General features: G+C 51.2%; 3 protein-coding genes across 15 annotated transcripts in view; 1 reads left to right on the forward strand and 2 right to left on the reverse strand.

Moving 5' to 3' along the window:
• Positions 1-5,747, reverse strand: part of LOC129031824 (non-homologous end-joining factor 1) — a 95,783-nt gene extending 90,036 nt beyond the window's left edge. The window contains exons 1-7 of one of the 4 annotated variants that reach the window (XM_054478595.2): positions 4,405-5,747; positions 4,103-4,260; positions 3,891-3,988; positions 3,611-3,684; positions 3,249-3,430; positions 2,793-2,885; positions 2,528-2,576 (exon numbers count right to left, since the gene is read on the reverse strand). In XM_054478595.2, the coding sequence (XP_054334570.1) occupies positions 2,528-2,576; positions 2,793-2,885; positions 3,249-3,430; positions 3,611-3,684; positions 3,891-3,988; positions 4,103-4,260; positions 4,405-4,767 (1,017 nt within the window). In that variant the 5' untranslated portion in view covers positions 4,768-5,747. Of the gene's footprint in view, positions 1-2,527; positions 2,643-2,792; positions 2,917-3,248; positions 3,431-3,610; positions 3,685-3,866; positions 3,989-4,102; positions 4,261-4,404 lie in introns of all 4 variants that reach the window. The other 3 variants (XM_054478591.2, XM_054478594.2, XM_063647991.1) reach the window with 3 other exon arrangements.
• Positions 5,748-6,474: 727 nt separating this feature from the next.
• CNPPD1 (cyclin Pas1/PHO80 domain containing 1) lies at positions 6,475-12,853 on the reverse strand. 10 transcript variants are annotated; one of them, XM_054478598.1, is made up of 9 exons: positions 12,713-12,853; positions 11,358-11,445; positions 10,823-10,931; positions 10,186-10,267; positions 9,561-9,681; positions 9,351-9,479; positions 8,717-8,778; positions 7,921-8,038; positions 6,475-7,700 (listed from the first exon to the last, which is right to left on the reverse strand). In XM_054478598.1, exons 2-9 carry the CDS (start codon positions 11,424-11,426, stop codon positions 7,158-7,160), a joined length of 1,233 nt encoding a protein of 410 aa, XP_054334573.1. In that variant the 5' UTR covers positions 11,427-11,445; positions 12,713-12,853; the 3' UTR covers positions 6,475-7,157. The 10 variants fall into 10 exon arrangements, with proteins under 10 accessions (XP_054334573.1, XP_054334576.1, XP_054334575.1 ...); XM_054478601.1 differs by having other exon boundaries at positions 12,290-12,716; XM_054478600.1 differs by lacking the exon at positions 12,713-12,853 and adding an exon at positions 12,544-12,702.
• Positions 12,810-18,080, forward strand: RETREG2 (reticulophagy regulator family member 2). The gene is made up of 9 exons (XM_054478597.2): positions 12,810-13,218; positions 13,506-13,612; positions 14,320-14,350; positions 14,698-14,833; positions 15,258-15,342; positions 15,650-15,793; positions 15,957-16,051; positions 16,228-16,363; positions 16,602-18,080. Exons 1-9 carry the CDS (start codon positions 12,938-12,940, stop codon positions 17,216-17,218), a joined length of 1,632 nt encoding a protein of 543 aa, XP_054334572.1. The 5' UTR covers positions 12,810-12,937; the 3' UTR covers positions 17,219-18,080.
• Positions 18,081-23,251: the final 5,171 nt, after the last annotated feature.

Consider the following 23,251-nt stretch of genomic DNA (forward strand, 5'->3'; position numbering starts at 1 on the left):
CCCCCTGCCTCCAACAGCCTGTGCCACAAAAATCCTAGATGCCTCAATGTCTTTGAAGATAATGTCTTGGGACAAAACTACTGAACTCTAAGGAGAAAGACCCATCCCTTTACCATGGTCTACAAGGTCCTCTTTGGTCTGGCCCTTCCCTCTCTCTGCAGCCTCATCTCCCAGCACACTCTGCCTCACTTCCTTCACTCCTGCCACACTGGCCTTGTTGTAGGCCTTTGTACATGCTGTGCTCCCAGCCACCACAGGGCCTCTGCATATTCAGTTTCCTGCAATTAAAATGCGCTTCCCTCCTGCCTTTGTCTAGTTAGCTCCTACTCATCTCTTCCATCTCAACTCAGTGGCCACATCCTCAAGAATATCTTTACTTAGGCCGGGTGCAGTGGCTCATGCCTGTAATGTAATCCCAGCACTTTGGGAGGCCGAGGCAGGTGGCTCAGCTTAGGTCAGGAGTTTGTGACCAGCCTGGCCAACATGGTGAAACCCCATCTCTACTAAAAATACAAAATTAGCCAGGCATAGTGGTGCATGCCTGTAATCCCAGCCACTTGGGAGGTGGAAGCAGGAGAATCACTTGAACCCGGAAGGTGGAGGTTGCAGTTAGCCAAGATCACACCATTGCACTCCAGCCTGGGCGACAAGAGCGAAACTCCATCTCAAAAAAAAAAAAAAAAAAAATGTTACTGACCTCCCTGATAAATTCAAATTCCCTGTTATAAGTTTTTTGGTTTGTTTGTTTGTTTTGAGACAGGTCCTTGCTCTGTTACCCAGGCTGAAGTGCAGTGATGCAATCATAGCTCACTGCAGCCTCAATCTCCTGGACTCAAGCGATCCTCCCACCTCAGCCTCCCAAGTAGCTGGGACTAAAGGTGCATGCCACCATATCTGGCTAATTTTTTTTTTACTGTTAATAGAGACAAGGTCTCACTATGTTGCCCAGGCTGGTCTCTAACTCCTGAGCTCAAGCAATCCTCCCACCTCAGCCTCCCAAAGTGCTGGAATTTCAGGTGTGAGCCATGGTGCCTGGCATTTTATTTTATTTTTATTTTATTTTTTATTTTATTTTATTTTATTTTATTTATTTTATTTTATTTTTATAAACAAGCTCTCACTCTGTCGCCTGGGCTAGAATGCAGTGGTGCAATCATAGCACACTGCAGCCTCCAACTCCTGGGCTCAAGTGATCCTCCTGCCTCAGTCTCCTGAGTAGCTAGGCCTACAAGCATGTGCCACTAGGCCCAGCTAATTTTTTTATGTTTTGTAGAGTGGAGTCTTGCTTTATTACCCAGGCTGCTCTCGAAATCCTTGCCTCAAGCAGTCTTCCTGCTTCTGCCTCCCAAAGTGCTGGGATTATAGGTGTGAGCCACTGTGCCTGGCCTCCATTATAAGCTCTTAGGACACAATGTATCTCCCTTTGGTTACACTTCCCACAATGGCAATTTTATATTTCCTTGGGTGACTCTTTAATTAGTATCTGTATTCCCCAATAGACTGTAAGCTCCCTGAAGGCAAGTACTGTGTCTGTCATATTCATCACTATGTCCTCTACCATGTGCCTAGCACATAATCAGCAGTCAACAGATCCTTATTAAATTAATGAACAACCAGCCTGGACAACATGGTGAAATCCCGTCTCTACAAAACAACACAAAAATTAGCCAGGCATGGTGGTGGCACGCTTGTAATCCCAGCTACTTGTGGGGCTGAGGCACAAGGATAGCTTGAGCCAAGGAGGTTGAGGCTGCAGTGAGCCATGTTTGCATCAATGCTCTCAGCCTGGGTAACACAGCAAGACCCTGTCCCAAAAAGTAAATTAAATAAATAAATAAATTGAAGAATGAGCAAATTTCACATACAATGCCTCAAAAGCAATCTTTATACATAGGTTGCCAAGTCAAATGCCCATAGGGGCTGGTAACATAAATGTGTTCATTGGGTAAGGAGTATTGGTAGTGAGTATCGGGGGTTACAGAAACAACAGATGTCTGTCTCCTAACACTGACCCAAATAAAACACCTGCAGTGAGATGGGGCACAGTGGCTCATGCCTGTAATCCCAGCATTTAATCAAGCAGATCACTTGAGCCCAGGAGTTTGAGACCAGCCTGGGCAACATGGTGAAACCCTGTCTCTACAAAAAAAAAAAAAAAAAAAAAAAAAAAAAAAAAAAAAAAAAAAAAAAAAAGCCGGCATGGTGACACACACCTGTAGTCCCAGCTACTCCAGAGGCTTAGGTGGGAGGATCACTTGGGCCTGGGAGGTTGAGGCTGCAGTGAACCATGATCACGCCATGCACTGCACCCTGTATGACAGAGTGAGACCCTGTCTCAAACAAACAAACAAAAAAACACCTACAGTGAGTGGCTAGCATTGTCTGTCTCTCAGACTGGTAATTTCTCTCCCCTATATGTTTTCAAAAAACACAGGATTTAACTCAGAAATAAAATCCATTAAGTTCTTTGAGTTCAAATAGATACCTTTATTTGAACAAGAGAATGGAGGACTAGGAGAAAACCTACCTGGGTGAGGCAGCCAAATCCACGGTGCCTTGGTGGGGGCAGACAGTTCCTGGGGGATAACACTGAATCCCACAAAGGCAGAAACAATCCACACACAGGACACTGGGATCAGCACCTGAGGGGCGAGACTGAGAAAAGAACTCCTCCCCCAGAACCTTCTGAGCCAGCCTTGCGGGGGTAGACAGAAGCCAAAAGGTAGGGGATGGAGTGAGCACTCCAGGCCAGCCCTTCTGACCTCTACTGACCTGCCCAGACCCACACATACCGAAAGGAGCCGGAAGGCAGGGAGAGGAGTGCGAGCTGATGAGTTTGAAGCTCGCCTCCAGGGGCACACATGAAACTGGTAGGAGCCCAGGTGCTGAGAACAGACCACCATGAGCAGGATAACCCTAGGAGAGAGAAGGCTTTAGGAGCAAGAGGCAGTGGGTATCCTGAGGGATGGGAAAGGAGGTAGGAGTGGGCAGAATATCATAAAAGCGGGGGTGATCCCAGAGAAGGAAACTCCCATGGAAGGAATAGGAAGTCACCTTGGGGGACAGCAGAAAACAGTGTGAAAGTCAAGGAGACCAGATGAATCAAGGAAAAGTCTTGGATTCCAAATATAAAACATGTCCCTATTCCAGTCGCTGCTGAATCTGATAGGACCAGCAGCTCTGCCCTCCCCTAGTCCCCCCATACACCCCCACTGGGCACCATCCCACGCCTCTCAGGACTCACGTACAGCAAGGCCAACCCCCAGTGAGTGAAGCAGAACTGGGCTACTTCCCTGTGGGCAGAGAGCCCTGCCACAACCAGGCTAGGAGCCAGCACCAGGGGCCCACAGTGGGCGAACACACGGCCGGGACTCCCCAGCAGCCCCATCATGCCCTGCAGCAGCCCAGATACTACCACTGCCCCAGACACCTGGTAGAAGAGAGGAGAGGATGGAGAGAAAACATTCTACTCAATCAAACTGGCCTCAGCCTGGTCTTCCTAATTCTAGGTATGGGTTCCTCCCAAAACTCCTTTCCAGGAGCATCTCAGTCTCTGCATAATGGAAACAAGAGCCCCCCCAAGCCTGGCACCACCCTTATCCCTTCTCACCTCCTGGAGAGAAGTGTTCCAGTGCCCCAGGCCATGGCAGCTAGGTCCCCTACACAGGTGCAGCATGAGGGAGGCTAGGAAAAGTTTGGGGCACGGAGAAGAGAAAGGTGAATGGGATGGAGACCCATTGCTCTACAGTCCCACTCCTGGCACAGGTCCAAGCCCCCTACAGTGTCACAGTCTCACCACTGCCCAATCTCAATGCTGCACCCACCTACACCTGCACGCTCAGATGAGAACCCAGCCCCACCCTTACCCCTTGCCCTTGCTCTGTGCTCACAGTTTCCAGGTGTCTGGATGGCCAGAGGTAGCTTCTGGCTGGTCAGCACCAGAGCAGGAATAAGGAACTCTAAGGATGGAGCCTGGACAAGAGGCAGCCTGTAGGAACAACAGCCCCGGCAGGTCTGGAAATATGTGGCAGCCAGCAAGGCTCCCCCAAACCTCTCCTACCCTCCAGGACTCTGCCCCTCTCTCCAGGGAGGTTCCTCTCACCTGCTGCCCATCCAAGTTTGCAGGATGGTAGACACACCACATGAAAAGAAGCTGGAGGCCAGGAGCTGAGAAGGGGAGTAAGAGAGTCCTCCTGGGGAGAGACTGCAAAGCAGGAGCAGGTGGGAGACACAGAGCAGAGAAGCCATGACCAAGACATGCTGCAGGTGGAGGAATGGGGAGGGCAGTCTTCAGAGAAATGGAAATACCTACAATACTTCCAGAGGCTTTCACATGCCACATCTACACCTACTTCCCCACACATACCATCATTCAGCACCAACTCCTGCACCTCTGCCTCCTACCTGCAGAGCCAGAAGACAGCTGAGGCCCCAAGGCAGAGATCCACACAAAGGGTCCCTAGAGCGGGTGGAGGGATTCTGGGGAGCAGGTGGAGGCAAGGGGGCCAGGGCATCCTGGGAGCCCACTGATCGGAGTTGGCTGGGATTGAGGGGTGATCGGCTCATGCTGCCTTGCCTTTCACTTTGTCTTGGCTGCCTGGGACCAGAGTTAAGTAGAGAGAGTAACAGGTCAGAGTTTGGGTGAAGCCTGGGGTGGGGAGAAGGTGGGGAGAGGGTGGGGGTGTCAATGAAGCGGAGCAAAGGTATAAGGAATTTGGGGCAGGGCACCGCCCTTTCACCTTTGCCCAGCTGTTGTGCAAATTCCATCAGCCATTAACTGGGGAGCTGAGTTCTGGGGCCCTCCCCCGAGAATCTTCTTCCAGATTTCCTGCCCCTAGACCAGGCTGTAGAAAGTAGGATAGGAGGGGTGGGGAGGAGGGGAGCTCTTCAAAATAATCTGGGGAAATTTTGCAGACTTTTTTTCCCTCCCATTTAAAACCATCACTATTTGATCCACAGTCCTCACCCCTTTCAGAACCAAGGCCCCTGGACTACTTCAAAATGAAACTTGTGGGCTGAGTGTGGTGGCTCATGCCTGTAATCGCAACACTTTGGGAGTGAACTGGGTGTATCACTTAAGGTGAGGAGTTCAAGACCAGCCTGGCAACATGGTGAAACCATCTGTACTAAAAATACAAAACTTAGCTGGATGTGGTGGCACATCCCTGTAATTCCACCTACTCGGGAGGCTGAGGCGCAAGAATTGCTTGAACCCAGAAGGTGGAGGTTGCAGTGAGCTGAGACCATGCCACTGCACTCCAGCCTGGGTGACAGAGTGAGACTGTGTCAAAAAAAAAAAAAAAGAAGAAGAAAAGAAATTTGTGGATAACATATCCTACATCACATGTGACAACCACAACTACCTGAAATGTGCTCACTGTGAAGAATAAAATTTATAACAACATGTATTTCATTATGTGAAGGCTTAAGCACAACTAAACCAGAAGACAATAAAGTACAATGAAGTAGTCCAATCCCACACCCTACGAGAACTGCTGTGGTTGCAATAGCTGCGATGCCAGCTGGTATCGGTGCTTCATCAGTGACTCTGATGTTGGTAACCCGATTTTCCAAAATGGCAAACAAACTCTTGGTTAAGGTGCCAAGCAAAACAATGTCGTTTTAATTTACATGGGAATGAATTCCTAGCAAACTGAGTCTTTTCAAAACGCACAAACACTATTTCACGTTTACATGTGCAAAGATAGTTCTAGGCTCAGATAAACAGCGTTTTCATATACATAAAGCTGGTCATTCAAAAGTTGTCTTGGGAATTCTTCACAGTAAGGGAGGTCTGAGCATTTCAAGATGTCTAGCATCCCGCCCAGGTTGACGAAATGCCAGTAGCACCCCATCCCCTCGAATCCTTTTGACAATGAAAAAATGGCCCATAAATTTCTAAAATGCCCCCTAGGGGGCAGAACCACTTCTTCCGTGAAGGATCCTCAGCAGTCCCAAATACCCTCAGCCAAGCTGCCCAGACTGTTTTCCTTCCTCCAGTGACGACCCAGCCTTGGAGTTCTTCAAGTTCTTGGAATTGTTAAGCACCATGTGACCATCACCATATGTCAGACCAGTGAGGAGGTCAGGAGAAACGTCCTCGTGGCTTGCCCTCAGGAGCTCACAAAGCTCTGTTGGATATAAGGCCTGGCCTCTCTCCATGAGATGTGCTTTGGGATCCACAAGGAGAGTGCTCACCCAGAACAAGTGACAGACAGGGCCAACTCAGGCACAGGACAGTCACCATTTGTGTCCCATGGCATCCCAAGTTGAGCAGTGCTAGGGCCCAGGGTCCTGGGAGCAGGAACAAAGTTGGAAATGGAAGCCTATGCCTATCAAACGATAGCAAAGTCCTGAGATGAAGCTGAGAAAACGGTTTGTGAGATGACAGGATCAGGAAGCAGGGAAGCTTGGAAGGCAGATACAGGGAGGAAAAATCTTCAAGGGCTGCCGCAGAAGGAAAAGTCCAGGCCATGCAACTGAAACTGTTTATTGAAACCTCAGTTCTACAAAAGCGTGAAAAACCCTGATACAAAGCAGTGGCCAGAGAGGCCTGGGAAGAGAACACCAGGGAGAACCAGAAGAGAGGGAAACCTAGGAGCAGGACACTAAGAGAAGACTGGAAGACAAAAGGTCAAGGTTGAAGGTCCCAGCAGTCCTTGGCTCCATTCGACTAAAGCTAAGGAATGGGAGTGAAAAGGGTTCCCTGCCTCACCCAGCAGCTCCCACCTGACCCCATCAGTCCCTGGCTCTTCTGCCTCAGGGACATCACACAGGCCCATGCCAACATTTCCTTTCTCCTCTCACCCCACTTCCCTTATCTCCCACCTATACTCTTCCATCCTAGGGAAATCAAAAGTCTAGAAAATCCCAGGGACGCAGAGAGGGGCTTCTCCTACGTCCATCTGGGACATGTCCCTGGTCACCAAGCAGAAGCTCTCCCTGGCGGCATCACTGTCCTGGCCAAGCAGTCAGCCACTGAGATCTAGGAGTGAATGACCTTCAGTCCTTCTGCCCCACCACCCCATAAGCTCCCACTCAGAAGGACAGGGGACCTGCCAAGGACCCAGAGAGGCAGACAGGATCTAAATCAAGCTTTGCTCCTCCAGGTTCTCAGAAACTCCCAAACCCTCTTAATGCATTCCTCGCAGCCCTATCTAGCCTGGGAAAATGAAAGACTTGAGGCGAGCCAACTCCATGATACTGAAAAGGGAACATTGCTGAGGCTGAGGAATTGAAGCGGGCACCGGGCTCCAAGGCCAGGGGGGAGCCAGGCCATAGGTATGGTACCAGGGGCTGGACAGCGCAGTGGGGACTGTACGGTTGGGGTGGTGGCAGGCATGGCAGGTTGGGGAGTCTCTCTGGAGCTTCTGGCAAAGGTGGCAGTTATGAAAAGGAGTGGGAGGGGCAGGGGGGTCTGGGGGAGGCAATGGTGGAGGAGTCAGTGAGGCCAGAAGACTGCCCCAGAGTGACCGCAGCCCTGTGCTGCCTTCCAGGCAGCTGGAGACATTAGCGGGAGACGGCAGGCATTGTGGCACAGAAGGTATGCAGGGTTCCAGGAGGCAACGGGAGGTCAGTCCAAGGTCAGGCGGCCCAGGTGTAGGGGTGCAGGACAGCCCCAAGGACTGATGTATTACGGCCACCGATGCCACAGCCAGGGCCACACTGCTCACATATGCCACAGCTAAAAGGCAGGACAGCTGCAGGAGACGAGGTAAGAAAGAAGGATTCTGTCTTTAACACATTCACCCCTTGTCTCTAGAAACTTGTGTTCCAGTTGGAGGTCTCTATAGCCATTTACACCCCACTCTGCCCATCTATTCCCAACCCCATCTCCTGGGCCTTTCAGCAATCACTTCACACCATCCACCCTACACAACGGCCTGCTCAAGTTCTGTATCCTTCTGAGCCCCTCCTCACCTTTACCAGCCGCTGGCAGAGGGAGCCCAGGGCCAACTGCCAGGTCGGCTGCTCCAGCAGCACACACAGGTCTGTGTAGGTGTACCAGCCTCGCCGCCGTCCCTGCTGCTCAGCCACACTGGGGGAAGTGGAGAAATGACAAGAGTATGCAACTGTCCTGCAGCCAGCCCAGTGGCACCCTCATATAACTCAGGACCCACCAGGAAACACTGGGAAGCTTGTTAAACCCAGATTCCTAGGCCATCTGCTGATCTAGAAACTAAGGGTGAGACCAAGACCTATATTTTATTTATTTTTATTTATTTATTTTGTTAAGACAGGATCTTGCTGTCTCTTAGGCTGGAGTGCAGTAGTGCAATCATAGCTCACTGCAGACTCAACATCCTGGACTCAAATGATCCTCTCGTCTCAGCCTCCTGAGTAGCTGGGATTATGGGTGTACACCACTGCATCTGGCTAGTATTTTTTTCTGGTAGGGCCAGGCATCTTGCTATATTGCCCAGGCTGGTCTCGAACTCCTGGACTCAAGCAATCCTCCAGCCTCGCCCTCCCAGAGTGCTAGGATTATAGACATAACTACCATACCCACCCAATACATATATTTTAAATAAGCTGCTTCTCACCTTCCCAAAGGTGATGAAGAAGAGGACAGACAGCTCTGGGAACCACTATCTGGGCAATTCTCTTTCTTGTCTCCTCCCTCCCCCAGTTACACAGACTCTCATCTCTAGCTCCTATGGCTGAGGCCTCAGCCCCCAAATCCCTCAAACCCTTCTTCCCAACTCCTAGAACCTACCAGCTCTCCAACCAGCTCAGCACCTCAAAGATCTCCCGAGGGTCAGTGTAGAGATGCCAATCCTGTGAGTAAGGAGAGAGGACATCAAACCAGACTTGGATAAGCCACAGTCATTTAATAATAAGAGCCATAGCAGCAACTACAACCGCCCCTATGGCTAATGCATATTTGGCACTTACCATGTGCCAGATACTGTCTCAAAAGTTTTTACACATTAACTCATTGAATCACCACCTGCCTGGTTTCACATTATACTCTCCACTAAGCAAGAGGGGAGAAAATGACCCTGAGAATAGTCCGTGTCCACAGGGAGCTAAACATCTAGGGGTAGAGAAAGTATGGACACAAATACTCAGAACCCAATAGGATAAACTCTGACTCAGAGTGTACTCTGTGGGGCCCTGGAGGAATAGAGGAGGTGAGGAAATGTTCCGCTCCTGGCCTCACTGCTCTACGAATCTCCAAAAACTGTGGTTAGTACTGAAGAGATAGGAAAGAAAGACACTAACACAAAGGCACGAGGAGGACAGGAAGAGAAATGACGAACCAACAGAAGACTGAGAGAGAACAAAGGACTAAATGACGGTTAAAGATGGGCCAGTGAAACTGAGCAAGAGAGAGAACAGCTGCTCACCATGGCACTCAGGAAGCCCCTCTCCAAGGCATTGAGAGTGGGCACGGCCACACCCCCAGCAGCTCCCCATTCGTCATTGAAGACCTCCTCCTCCTCCCCTTCATCATAGAGGTACTTACTGGCCACCATCTGCAGGGGAACCATAAGTGGTGGAGCAGAGCTCATAGCAGGCTCTTGGCTCTTTCGGGAGACGGGGAGGGGGTGTCTTACCATGGAGATGAGGAACAAGTCAGAGGATGACACATGCTGCAGGTAGTCTGGGTTTCGGTGCCGGAGCCGTTCAATGTACACCAGAGCCAGCATCATAGCACACGGGGAGATGCATGCCTCCCTGGGTGGTAGAAAGGATCACTAATTAAACCCAAGGGTCCTTCAGCTCTTCCAAGTCTTATGATGCTCGCTCCTGTCTTTACCTCTTATCTTTGGAAAAAAACTATTCCTGGCTGGGCACGGTGGCTCATGTCTGTAATCCCAGCACTTTGGAAGACCAAGGTGGGTGGACTGACACCAGGAGTTTGACACCAGCCTGGCCAACACCAGGAGTTTGACATCAGCCTGGCCAACATGGTGAAACCCCGTCTTTACTAAAAATACAAAAATCAGCCAGGGGCGGTGGCGTGTGCCTGTACTCCCAGCTACTGGGGAGGCTGAGGCACAAGAATAACTGGAACCCAGGAGGCGGAGGTTGTGGTGAGCCGAGATTGTGCCACTGCACTCCAGCCGGGGTGACAGAGCGAGACTGTCTCAAAAAAAAAAAAAAAAGAAAGAAAGAAAAGACGATTCCCCTTTCTCTAGGGCCCAAACACTCTCATCCTATCCTCATTTCCAGGCTTACCGGGACACATGAGCTACATATTTCTTCTGGAGTCGGCGAATAGGGCTGGGGGCTGCCTTCTGGAGCAGTTCCACAGCAATGTCTGCAAGGGACAGAAGGAAGGCCGAGTGAGCAAACAAGCACCCACCCACACCCAACACACCAGTCCCCACTGCTAACAGAAGACCCAGATCTGTATTTTCTGAGGCCTTGGGGACAGGACCATAGTAACAAAATAGAGATCAAATTCTCCCACACTGAGACAAAAAGCCCATTCCAAGTTTGAATTTCAGCTCATTCTAACAGGAAAGCTTATTGCCCTGTCACGTAAAGCTATCCAGATTTGTCTGTCACTGCTGTTCATCTGTGGCATAAACATGCCTTGTTTACCTGGGGAACATATGATGGATATCCTTGGAAAATTAATTTTTCAATATATAAATCAAGAGTGATTTGTATAGATATATGTGGCAGCAATGTTTTTTATTCATTTGGGCTAAAAGAATGGGAAATGCAAACTGCCCTCTTGAACCAAGTACCAACAAGCTAGCAATGAAGAGACAGTGCAGCCACGGGGCAAACCTCGAGTCATTTTAGTGGCTGATGACAATCCCATTTTCATGCTTCTCACTTGTCCAGTCACACAACACTGCCTAACCTGCCACCGGGCTAGAGAGCTCCTCCAGGCTACAGTCGGCTTCCCAGTCCCAGCCATAGTAGAGCCTCCTTCGGATCCGGGCACTCAGCTTCTGGTGTCCTGGGAGGAACTGAAACAGGGCAGGGGCAGCGGAGGGTGAAGGGCAGGGAAAGGTATGATGCAGATCCTGGCTCCGGGCTGGAAGGCGGGGCGGGGGACAGGCCGGCCTCGCTGCTAGGGGGCCCGTGCCTTACCCAGACCCGCGTTCTGTGAATGGCTTGTCAATGGCACACTGGTCCATAGAGAGGAATGCCCCCACCCCCATCGAGGGCTTCCCGGGAGAAGTTCTCCGAGAAGGGCCCTCGTGTGGCCACCCCTACCCCCATTCCTATACTCCGCGGCTCTCCCTCCCGGCCCAAGCGGCCGCGGCCTCAAGAAAGCACTGCTCGAGCAGCTGCCGCCCAGTCCCAGCACAGCAGTTAGGCGAGCTCGCAGCGCCGCTCAGGCCCGGAGGGGCGCGCCGGAAGGCTGGGGAGGGGGCGGGCCCCCCACTCACCGTGAAGTCCTGGAAGCCGGCGAGGGAGAAGGTACCTTCTTCGTCCAGCAGGAGCCCGGTCAGGTCCATCGCGCCGCCAGTCGCCGCCCTGTGAAGGTGAACGGAAGGAAACGAGTTGTAGGGGGCTCACGGAGCTGTCCTTGCCCGCCTGTCCACCTGCCCGCCTGCCTCCCCGGGGCGGGCCGCCGCCCTCGCCTTCGCTCTCGCAGCTCCCTCCCCCCGGCGGCGGAAGGCGGGTCCCGGGCTGAGGGGCGCCTCTTCCTGTTCCGCCCCCGGCTTGGCGCGGCGCGCTGGGCCCTAGGCCCGGGAAGTAAGGTGTCGAGCGTCCGAGCGGCGCTCACCTCGCGGAGCAGAAAGGAGACGCGGCTGCGAGGCGCGTACTCCGCCTATGCCGCGTCCGCCCGGCGTTTACAAGCCGCGGGGTTGCCGCCTGTAAGTCAGCGCCTGGCGCTTCCTGCCGCCAGTCTAGCCCAGCCTCCCGCCCCGACCCGCGGGCAGGAGCCGGACTCAAACTCCTGGTCTCACGGAACGTGGCCAAGCCCCAGGCGCCTCTGTCTGAGAAATGGGGACAATTCCTAGGGGGGGACCACGCCGCACTGAGGATGAACAAGCCAGGCGTAGCAATGGAGAAATTAATGTGAATAAGACGAAACGCACAACAGGAAGTTGTTCACAGTTGCTTTTTAGGAGAGATTATACATACTCAGCAATGCATATGAAAAGCGTCTGAAAGGACACACAAGAAATTTAGCAGTGGGTGAACTATGAAAAGGAAGAGAAACTCAGGGTTTTTTTTAGTGTAATTTGTACTTTTAAACCTAAGGCTACTGCGGAAATTCTGTGATCTTAAGCGAATGTAAGGCCTCAAACCGTGTCAACACGTCCACCCAAAAGTAAACTGCATCTACCCAAGGTTTTGTTTTGAAACCCACCTCCCGCCTCCGATCTCATGCTTGAGTACGCTGAGGTGGGAAGAAACTCCGATATGTGGAAGTGGGAAAGTTTAAGGAGATAGGAAAGAAACAAATTTTCTGAGTAGATGTTGTTTTCGAGTCTGTCGAGTCAAGCGCTGGTGTGTGTTTGTTTACCCACTGAGGGGAGGGAACTGGGAGGACCAGTGCGTTGACGGTTGGTTGAGTAATGGGACGGCCACCGCCCTTCCCGAGCGTGCAGAAGCAGATCCTACCGGGGATACTGGGAATCTGGAAGCCCACTTCCTGCCCCACACGGGGATACCGGGGCAGCACCACACTCCCTAGCCGCCCTGCCCACTGTGGGATAAGAAAACGGGCTCGACTGCCTGGACCGGGGCCCGGACTCGCACCCCGGGGGACTTCGGCAACCAGAAAACGAACCTGTGTAGGCGCAGGGTCAGCGGCAGCCGCCGGCGCGCATGCGCGGGCCGCCGTATCCGAGCGGTTAGGCCGCGTCACGTGACGGGCTCAGCGCTCCGCTGTCACGTGACGCCCGTCCGCAGCCTCTGCTGTCTTCCGCGGCGCCCCCTTCCGCCTGACGCGCCCCCGGCGGCGGCCGCGCAGCCCTGGCTCCTCGCGGGCTCGGGCGGCGGCTGCGGCGGGGCTATGGCGAGCGGCGGTGGCGGGGGTAACACCGGCGCGGGTGGGGGGCCGGGGGTGGGCCTGGGCCTGGGCCTGGGTCTGGGTCTGAGCCTAGGCATGAGTGAGGCCACCAGTGAGGCAGAGGAGGAGGCGGCCACGGCCGAGGCGGTGGGACGCCTGGCCACGACGCTGTGGCTGCGGCTCCGCGGCTGGGAGGCGGTGCTGGCGGCGGCGCAGCGGTTGCTGGTGTGGGAGAAGCCGCTGCACAGCCTGGTCACGGCTGCCGCGCTCAACGGCCTCTTCTGGTAACGGCCGCGGAGGAGGGGGCGGGGCCGGGATGAGCGGGGGAGGGAGGGGTCGAGAGCACCATTCCGCTTTCTGGGTTATCACTTGGCCTGGGGGCATGACCCATCCCCAGTTTTTGCAGGCTGACATCCGCTTAAATTGCCCATTTTTTCTATCTCTGAGTCGTGAGTCGCGAGTTAGGCCTGGAGGTGCCATTACCCCATCAGTAGGCGCCTTTCCACATTCTGAGATAGATCCATGAGCCTGTCTCACCCACTCACTGCAGAGGTGCCTGTCTCTCCCTAAGGTTGCTGTCTTCCTCGTCCCTCCGGCCCTTCTTCTTACTCAGCGTCTCACTTTTGGCCTATTTTCTGCTGGATCTCTGGCAGCCTCGCTTTCTCCCTGACGTTTCAGGTGAGTGTTTCTTCATTCAGTAAGCACCCACTGGGTACTTGCTTGGTGCCTGATTCCGCTGGGTGGGGTTAAGTGGCGAGGGGAACGTACAGCAGGCCACCTGCCTCCCAGGCATAGCCCACTTCCTTTTTGTACGGAATTCCCTAAAATGAGAATTGCCCCTTTCCCAAACTAATACTACTGTAGGTGCAGTGGTTAAGATGGTGAAGTCTGCAGCCATATTGCCTGGGTTCCATTCCCTGTTCTGCCACTTACCATGTCTGTGACCTTATAAAAGTAGCTCAGTTTCTGTTTGCCTCAATTTTCTTATTTGTAAAACACAGATGATAGAACTTACTTCATAGAGAGGTAAGGAGAGGATTAATGAGTTAGTACACATGCTGTGCTTATGATAGTGCTTCACATATAAGGTTTATAAATAGAACGTCAGTGTTGTTTTTCTTGTTATCCATATAATTTACTTAGTAGGTGACAGGCTGTGTGTGAGTTGCTTGGGAGATAAGCATGAGTAAAATGTAGTTCTTATGTTGGAGAAGGGTAATGTCTAAAGAAGGAGACAGACGCAAACAAAAACATGTAACAGCTCCCCCATTGGCATCTGAAGAAAGTGCGCTGGGGCTGCAGAGGAGGGACAACTATTTCTGCCTTGGGGAGTGTCTCCCAGGGCCCCTACCACTCAATAATTTGCCCCCCTCCTCTCTCTCTAGCATCATCCCCAGAGGAGCCACACTCTGACAGGTGAGTACAGGCCACCTCTTGAAGACAAATGCTCACATCCTGTCCTGCTTGCCGGTGCCGGTGTCACCATGGAGCAGGGCAGTGCCCCAGCATTGTGAATGAACTGGTAACAAGCCATGGGTTTTTCATGGTCCTAGGCTCCTGTGTAGGTGTTTGCGTGCCTGCTCCTTTTGGGGCAGAGGGTTGGGTCCTCCTGGCTTTGCTTCCTAAGACCAGGACAGCCTCCTTTTGGGAGGTGGGGTCATTTGCTTTTTTAGACTAAAGATATCTTTGGCATTCTCAGAGGGATTTAAGTGTCTAGGAAGCTGGTATCTGAGGCCTCCAGGGGTCATGTCATGTCTCCCCAGTGAGGGTGCGGGGTCAGGCGCCCGGCCGCACCTGCTGAGTGTGCCCGAGTTGTGCAGATACCTGGCTGAGAGCTGGCTCACCTTCCAGATTCACCTGCAGGAGCTGCTGCAGTACAAGAGGCAGAATCCAGCTCAGGTAACCTCCGGTACATCATACAACAGTTCACTACACTGAAGGGGAATAGAGGTGGCGAGGGATGGGAGTGGAGGGATATAAACTCCCCGCTTGGAGACCCTGAAAGAAGAGGCCTGGGCGCCTTCTTGAGGCAACATTCACAGCTAGTCCCTGGTGCAGGAGGCAGTGTCACCTCAGGAAATAAGCTTTTGATAGCCTGACACTTTCTCCTGCCAAGGCAGACCAGTGTGAATTACAGGTGGTGGGCATTATCTATTGCCAGCTTCCTGAATTGGTGGTCTTGAGCATCCTCTTAACCAAACTGGACCACCCCATTCCTTGAGTACATACCCATCTTTCTACCAGCTGAGCAGTAGTTTCTTACCCAGCTGAGCGGGGCGCATATCTCAGCGTACTGCTCTTAGACTTGTGCTCTTCTCTGCAGTTCTGCGTTCGAGTCTGCTCTGGCTGTGCTGTGTTGGCTGTGCTGGGACACTATGTTCCAGGGATTATGATTTCCTACATTGTCTGTGAGTAGGGTCTGTCCCTGCCCTATTTAAAGCCCTCTCCTTTTTCCTTTCCTTGGACTGACCCAGAGAGAAGACTATGCTCTCTCTGCTCAGTTTCTGACTTGTGGAGATCTCCAGGGATGCTTTAGTATTAGTAACTGTGGAAGACGTACCTGGGGAGGAGGGCAGTGGATGTGGCAAGAAGAGGTTGGCACAGCCTTGGGAAAGGACCTTGCCTACTTTCAGCACTTCAGTTTAGGGACCAGTTGAATGGGGGCTCTTAGGAAATTGGCGTAGGGAGCTCTTAGTTCACGTTCTTAACCCATAGTGTTGAGTATCCTGCTGTGGCCCCTGGTGGTTTATCATGAGCTGATCCAGAGGATGTACACTCGCCTGGAGCCCCTGCTCATGCAGCTGGACTACAGCATGAAGGCAGAAGCCAATGCACTGCATCACAAACACGACAAGAGGAGTAAGGGGCTACCCTAATCCAGGAGGGTGAAAGAGCGGATGGGCCTTGGCTTGGGGTTCATGAGATGCCCTGGAATTGAGATCTTCTCCAGTTCTTTAGCTGTGTTTGTCTCCCCTCCCATCATTCATGCTTGGTCATTGCTCTACTACTCTTGCTTTTCTAGAGCGTCAGGGGAAGAATGCACCCCCAGGAGGTGATGAGCCACTGGCAGAGACAGAGAGTGAAAGCGAGGCAGAGCTGGCTGGCTTCTCCCCAGTGGTGAGGTCCAGGGAAGACGGGGGTGTCAAATAGAAAGCCAGAGGAAAAATCTTTCTGCTTTGGAGCTGCCACCTCCAAAGGAGGTGGAAGCCAGAGGTTTTGGGAGAGGGGATGCTCCTGATAAATTGGTTCTCTTATCTCCTCACATGTCGTGTTCATCCTGGTTCTTCTGCCAGGTGGATGTGAAGAAAACAGCATTGGCCTTGGCCATTACAGACTCAGAGCTGTCAGATGAGGAGGCTTCTATCTTGGAGAGTGGTGGCTTCTCCGTATCCCGGGCCACAACTCCGCAGCTGACTGATGTCTCTGAGGGTATGGAGAGCCCTTTGCTGCCCTGCTCCCCGCCACAATCTTTGTGTTCCCTACCATGGGTACTTGCTGTGCTCTCTGGCCCACTCACTCTCTAATTCTACTCAGCTCCTAAAAGACCTTAACACCTAAGGCTTGGCCCAGCTTTCCATGACTTGAGTTCTCATCCTTGAATTCATTGGCTGTTGTGGCTAATCAGAGCAGCAGCAGGCCCATTCTTAATTCTTTGTTCTCTGCACAGATTTGGACCAGCAGAGCCTGCCAAGTGAACCAGAGGAGACCCTAAGCCGGGACCTAGGGGAGGGAGAGGAGGGAGAGCTGGCCCCTCCCGAAGACCTACTAGGCCGTCCTCAAGCCCTGTCAAGGCAAGCCCTGGACTCAGAGGAAGAGGAAGAAGATGTGGCAGCTAAGGAAACCTTGCTGCGGCTCTCATCCCCCCTCCACTTTGTGAACACGCACTTCAATGGGGCAGGGTCCTCCCCAGATGGAGTGAAATGCTCCCCTGGAGGACCAGTGGAGACACTGAGCCCCGAGACAGTGAGTGGTGGCCTCACTGCTCTGCCTGGCACCATGTCACCTCCACTTTGCCTTGTTGGAAGTGATCCGGCCCCCTCCCCTTCCATTCTCCCACCTGTTCCCCAGGACTCACCCCAGCCCCTGCCTGCCCCTGAGGAAGAAGAGGCACTCACCACTGAGGACTTTGAGTTGCTGGATCAGGGGGAGCTGGAGCAGCTGAATGCAGAGCTGGGCTTGGAGCCAGAGACCCCCCCAAAACCCCCTGATGCTCCACCCCTGGGGCCCGACATCCATTCTCTGGTACAGTCAGACCAAGAAGCTCAGGCCGTGGCAGAGCCATGAGCCATTGGGGAAGGAGCTGCAGGCACAGTAGGGCTTCCTGGCTAAGAGTGTTGCTGTTTCCTCCTTTGCCTACCACTCTGGGGAGGGGCAGTGCGCGGGGAAGCTGGCTGTCGGATGGTAGCTATTCCACCCTTTGCCTGCCTACCTGCCTGCTGTCCTGGGCATGGTGCAGTACCTGTGCCTAGGATTGGTTTTAAATTTGTAAATAATTTTCCATTTGGGTTAGTGGATGTGAACAAGGCTAGGGAAGTTCTTCCCACAGCCTGCGCTTGCCTCCCTGCCTCATCTCTATTCTCATTCCACTATACCCCAAGCCCTGGTGGTCTGGCCCTTTCTTTTTCCTCCTATCCTCAGGGACCTGTGCTGCTCTGCCCTCATGTCCCATTTGGTTGTTTAGTTCAGGCACTTTATAATTTTTCTCTCGTCTTGTGTTCCTTTCTGCTTTATTTCCCTGCTGTGTCCTGTCCTTAGCAGCTCAACCCCATCCTTTGCCAGCTCCTCCTATCCCGTGGGCACTGGCCAAGCTTTAGGGAGGCTCCTGGTCTGGGAAGTAAAGAGTAAACCTGGGGCGGTGAGTCAGGCCAGTAGTTACACTCTTAGGTCGTCACTGTAGTCTGTGTAACCTTCACTGCATCCTTGCCCCATTCAGCCCGGCCTTTCATGATGCAGGAGAGCAGGGATCCCACAGTCCATGGTGCCAGCACTGGAGTTGGTGAGCATGCGCTCTCTGTTGAGATGAGGAGCTTCCTTACTGCTCCTCTGGGTGATCCAAGTGTAGTGGGACCCCCTACTAGGGTCAGGAAGTGGACACTAACATCTGTGCAGGTGTTGACTTGAAAAATAAAGTGTTGATTGGCTAAAACTGCTGCCTCCCTGACTGAGCTGCCTTCTACACCCTGCACTGCACTGCGTTCTCTCCTCACCCTTAACCTGCTTCACTCCAGTCTGTTCCGGCTGTTTATTACCTTGTTGCAAAACAGGGCCGAAGCAAGGATTACCTTGACAACCCTAGCTTCTCCTTAGCCATCTTCCCTGACAGTGTGATCTGTTCAGTGAGATTTAGCATGTGTGAATAAAGTATATGCAGGAGGAAATTGCTTTGTCTTCCCAATCAGTAGAAATTTGGGACCATAAAAATTGTGTTTCACCATGTGGTCTACAACCTTAACACTGTTTTCTTAAGAAGTCTTCACCCATCTACATGCTAACAACTCACTCAGCCCGGATTTATCTATACTGGGGAAGCCGAGCAAGCAATAGAGGACCTTTACCTGTGTTAGAAATGAGTTGGAGCCAAGGAACACTGAAGAAATAGTGTCTTAACCGTTACTGAGTCCATTGTATGTGCTTGGCTCTGCTCTGAGTGATTTATATGTATTAAGATTTTTGCTCACAGCTCAGATATACACTGTTACTTACTTCATTTTATAGACAGGTTAAGTTTCCTGAAGGCCACAGGTCCCAGTAAATTGTGGAGCCAGAACCCAAACCCAAGAAGTTTTGGCTTCAGCAAGTGGATCAGACAGCCCCTGTCCATTAATAGGGCACAAGTAGGAAGATGCACAAGGATGTGGGAACTATAGAGAACCAATCTGATACCTTGGCTTAACAAAGAGTGGACTTGGCAAGCCTTCCTCTTCGGGGAAGAAAAGCCCAGAACTGAGCAGATGGCCTCCTTTATGAGTTCTTGTCCTCCGCCTTCAGCTGGAGGTACCATATGGTGATGCTACCTGTCTTTCTGCTGGAGGTACCATATGGTAATGCTACCTGTCTTTCTGAGGTTGACTTTTATGCCATGTCTTTCCTAAGTGTGTAAGAATTTTTCTGTTTGCTTCACATTTGACTGAGAATCATTCCAGGGTTTGACTGAGCCCCTGTCCTGTGCCACTGAAGGAACTCGAACTTTTCCTCATTTAGAGATTTCAGAGGGGAATGGAAAAACAGTTCTAATCAATAAGCAAGCAATTCAAGAAAAATAGAACTAGGCAATGGCTGCAACATGTCCTATCTTTAATCCATTTTCTTATTAAGCTTGGACATTGGCAATAGAATCACAAGCTTGTAGCTGGATCAAAATATTCTCCATAGGCCTGGAGTTTCATGAGGGTCTATTCTTTTGTTGTTTTTTGTTTGTTTGTTTTTTTGAGACAGTCTTGTTCTGTTGCCCAGGCTGTAGTGCAATGGTGCAATCTTGGCTCACTGCAACCTCCACCTCCCAGGTTCAAACAATTCTCCTGCCTCAGCCTCCCAAGTAGCTGGGATTACAGGCGCGTGCCACCATGCCTGGCTATTTTTTGTATTTTTAGTAGAGGTGGCGTTTGAGACCATGTTGGCCAGGCTGGTCTCGAACTCCTGACCTCAGGTGATTCACCCACCTCGGCCTCCCAAGGTGCTGGGATTACAGGTGTGAGCCACGGCGCCTGGCCTCATGAGGGTCTATTCTTTACATTCACCATGATCTGATGGTTGCTACATGTTTGTCTATGATTTTTTTTTCTATTATCAGGTGTCTTGGCCGGTTCATGCCCCATGATGAAAGGGCCAGAGGTTTTCATATGAGTAAAAGAAAAAAGCAGAAATGTGAAACCTACAATTAGGCTAAACAAAAATCAATTGGAAAAGTACAGGCTGAGGGGAGAAGAGGTGGCTACATGTTTATGTTGGGGGAGGTACATTTTAGCTATGTATTCAAACAGCTAATAGTTTAATGTTGCTACTTACAAACTTAATTTTAGGCTGCATTAATAAAAGTGTAGTCTCCAAAACAAGAAATGTGATAATTCTAGTGTCCTTTGCGTGAATATTCTAATACTTCCAGAGGATGGCTTGCTATGCTTGTGGGCAAATTGTAGTATGTCCAGGAGATGACTGCTAGAAATGAAGGCTGAAAATCATCATATGACAAACTGTTGGATAAACTGGGTATCTCTAATCCAAGAAGAGAGCTGAGTTGGTTCACATCAGCTGGCTTCAAACTTCAAAGTTTGTCTGCAGGACTTCAGAGGGCAGATAGGAGTTGAGTTTGGTTGATAATAGTGCTAGGTAGAATTTAATTTTCTAGTCAAGGGAATATTGCAAAACAGATTTAAATGGTCTTCAAAAGTATAATGATCAAGGGCGGTGATTCTAAGAATAATTCCATCATGGAAGGACAATATTATCACCATGTTTTGCTTTTAGTGTCCAACTAAAGTCAGCTTGGACTTCTCTTCCTCTATCTGCTCCCTTAAAAGTTGGTATTTTGGACCAGGCACGGTGGCTCACGTCTGTAATCCCAGCACTTTGGGAGGCCGAGGCAGGCAGATCACAAGGTCAGGAGTCTGAGACCAGCCTGGCCAACATGGTGAAACCCCATCTCTACTAAAAGTACAAAAATTATCCGGGTGTGGTGGCGCATGCCTGTAATCCCAGCTACTGGGGAGGCTGAGGCAGGAGAATTGCTTGAATCCGGGAGGCAGAGGTTGCAGTGAGCCGAGATTGCACCACTGCACTCCAGCCTGGGCAACAGAGCGAAACTCCGCCCCTCTCCCCCCAACCTAAAAAAGTTGGTATTTTATTGGGTGTCAGTGGCTCACTTGTCTTTGCCCTCTGCTCACTCATCACGGACAATTTCATATATTCACCCATTTAGTTCCCACTCAGATGCGGATGCCTTCTAAATCTTAGTTCATTTCCTTTCCCAGAACTCCCAACTAGGCATCTCCACTTGAATGTCCCATGGGTACTGCTATGATTTGAGTATTTGTCCCCTTCAAAACCCAGTTGAAATTTAATCCCCAATGTGGCAATATTGACAGATGGGCCTTTAAGAGGTGAACGGAGGCCGGATACAGTGGCTCACACCTGTAATCCCAACACTTTGGGAGGCCAAGGTGGGCGGATCACTTGAGGTCAGGATTTCGAGACTAGCCTGGCCAACATGGTGAAACCCCGTCTCTACTAAAAATACAAAAATAATCCGGGTGTGCTGGCACATGCCTGTAATCCCAGCTACTTGGGAGGCTGAGGCAGGAGAATTGCTTGAACCGGGAAAGTGGAGGTTGCAGTGAGCCTAGATCGTGCGATTGCACTCCAGCCCAGGTGAAGAAGCGAGACTCCGTCTCAGAAAAAAAAAAAAAAAAAAGAGGTGAATGGATAAATCCGTTCATGAATTAATGGGATGATGGAGTAATGAGTTATCATGGGAGTGGAACTCATGGCTATATAAAAAGAGGAAGAGAGATCTGAGCTAGCATGCTCAGCCCCCTCACCATGTGATCCTCTGTGCTACCTGAAGACTGTAGAGTCCCTGTCAGCAAGAAGACCCTCACCAGATGCGGCTCCTCGACCTTCGACTTCTCATTCCCCATCACTGTAAGAAATTATTTTCCTTTATGAATTACCCAGTTTCAGGTATTCTGTTATGATATAAACAACGGAAAATGGATGAAGACAGGTACCTTCTGCTCATTATATCCAAAACTGAACACATCCTCTTTCCACTCTGCACTCCACTCCCCCACCTCCCCAAAACAGAAGTCTTTTTCTGTAATTTCCATCTCACTTGCTGGTATACCAACCACGAAGGTCTCCTTCTGCCTCATCTCACACTCAGTTGATCACCAGTTGCTGCTGATTTCTTGACTGTCACCTTCATCACAGCCCTGACTCACATCCTCCTCATCTCACCTGGCCCAGTGGGACAGTTTCCCTGCCATATTCTTGTCCCCCCACCTGAAATTTGTGCCCAAGAAGGTGGCTGGATTATCTTAAAATACAAATCTGATGACCTCTCTACTACTTACTGTTAACTGAAGGCTGTCCTCTGAGACATAAATTCAACCTCCCTGATACAGTCAAGAAGTTTTCTGAGGCAGGGCGCAGTGGCTCACGCCTGTAATCTCAGCACTTCGGGAGGCTGAGGTGGGCAGATCACCTGAGGTCAGGAGTTTGAGACCTGGCCAACATAGTGAAACCCTGTCTCTACCAAAAATACAAACATTAGCCAAGAGTGGCAGTGCACACCTGTAATCCTAGCTACTGGAGAGGCTGAGGCCAGAGAATCGCTCGAACCTGAGAGGAAGAAGTTGCAGTGAGCCGAGATCATGCCATTGCACTCCAGGCTGGGTGACAGGAGCAAAACTCCCTCTCAGAAAAAAGAAAAAAAAAAAAAAGGAAGTCTCTGAGGCTGGGTGCAGTGGCTCATGCCTGTAATCCCAGCACTTTGGGAGGTCAAGGCGGGCGGATCACCTGAGGTCAAGAGTTTAAGACCAGCCTAGTGCCACAACATGGTGAAACCCTGTCTCTACTAAAAATACAAAAACTAGCCAAGAGTGGTGGCGTGCTCCTGTAATCCCAGCTACTGGGGAGGTGGAGGCAAGAGAATCACTTGAACCCAGGAGGTGGAGGTTGCAGTGAGCCAAGATCGCCCAACTGCACTCCAGCCTGGGCGACAAAGCGAGACTCTGTCTCAAAAACAAAACAAAAGTAATCCCAGCACTTTGAGAGGCCGAGGATGGATCACTTGAGGTCAGGAGTTCAAGACCAGCCTGGCCAACATGGTGAAACCCCATCTCTACTAAAAATACAAAAATTAGCCGGATATGGTGGCGCATGCCTGTAGTCCCAGCTACTCAGGAGGGTGAGGTGGGAGAATCGCTTGAACCTGGGAGGCAGAGGTTGCAGTGAGCTGAGATCGTGCCACAGCACTCCAGCCTGGGCAGCAGAGCAAGACTCCATCTCAAAAAAAAAAAAAAAAAAAGTATTCTGAGATTTGACCCTGGCCTGTCTTTACAGCAACAGCAAACCCCAAACAGCTTGTCCTTCCCACTGCTCAGTTGTGCTGCCCTCCCCTCCCCCCCTCCCCGCCCCGCTCTACACACACACACCCTATCCCTTCACTTGGCAAATGTCTCACTTACCTTTTTATTTTATTTTATTTTTTTGAGACGGAGTCTCGCTCTGTCGCCCAGGCTGGAGTGCAGTGGCATGATCTCAGCTCACTGCAATCTCCACCTCCCGGGTTCAAGCGATTCTCCTGCCTCAGCCTCCCAA

Source organism: Pongo pygmaeus, chromosome 11, assembly GCF_028885625.2.
Source record: "Pongo pygmaeus isolate AG05252 chromosome 11, NHGRI_mPonPyg2-v2.0_pri, whole genome shotgun sequence".
NCBI lineage: Eukaryota > Metazoa > Chordata > Mammalia > Primates > Hominidae > Pongo > Pongo pygmaeus.

Coding starts and splice junctions, on each gene's coding strand:
- RETREG2 (XM_054478597.2), top strand. CDS start 12,938: ATGGCGAGCGGCGGTGGCGGGGGTAACACCGGCGCGGGTGGGGGGCCG. Junction 15,343..15,649: donor TATGATTTCCTACATTGTCT/GTGAGTAGGGTC, acceptor CTTAACCCATAG/TGTTGAGTATCCTGCTGTGG. Junction 16,364..16,601: donor GCTGACTGATGTCTCTGAGG/GTATGGAGAGCC, acceptor TTCTCTGCACAG/ATTTGGACCAGCAGAGCCTG.
- CNPPD1 (XM_054478598.1), bottom strand. CDS start 11,426: ATGGACCTGACCGGGCTCCTGCTGGACGAAGAAGGTACCTTCTCCCTC. Junction 10,268..10,822: donor GCTCTCTAGCCCGGTGGCAG/GTTAGGCAGTGT, acceptor TGTCCCTTGCAG/ACATTGCTGTGGAACTGCTC. Junction 8,039..8,716: donor CTGAGCTGGTTGGAGAGCTG/GTAGGTTCTAGG, acceptor CACTTCCCCCAG/TGTGGCTGAGCAGCAGGGAC.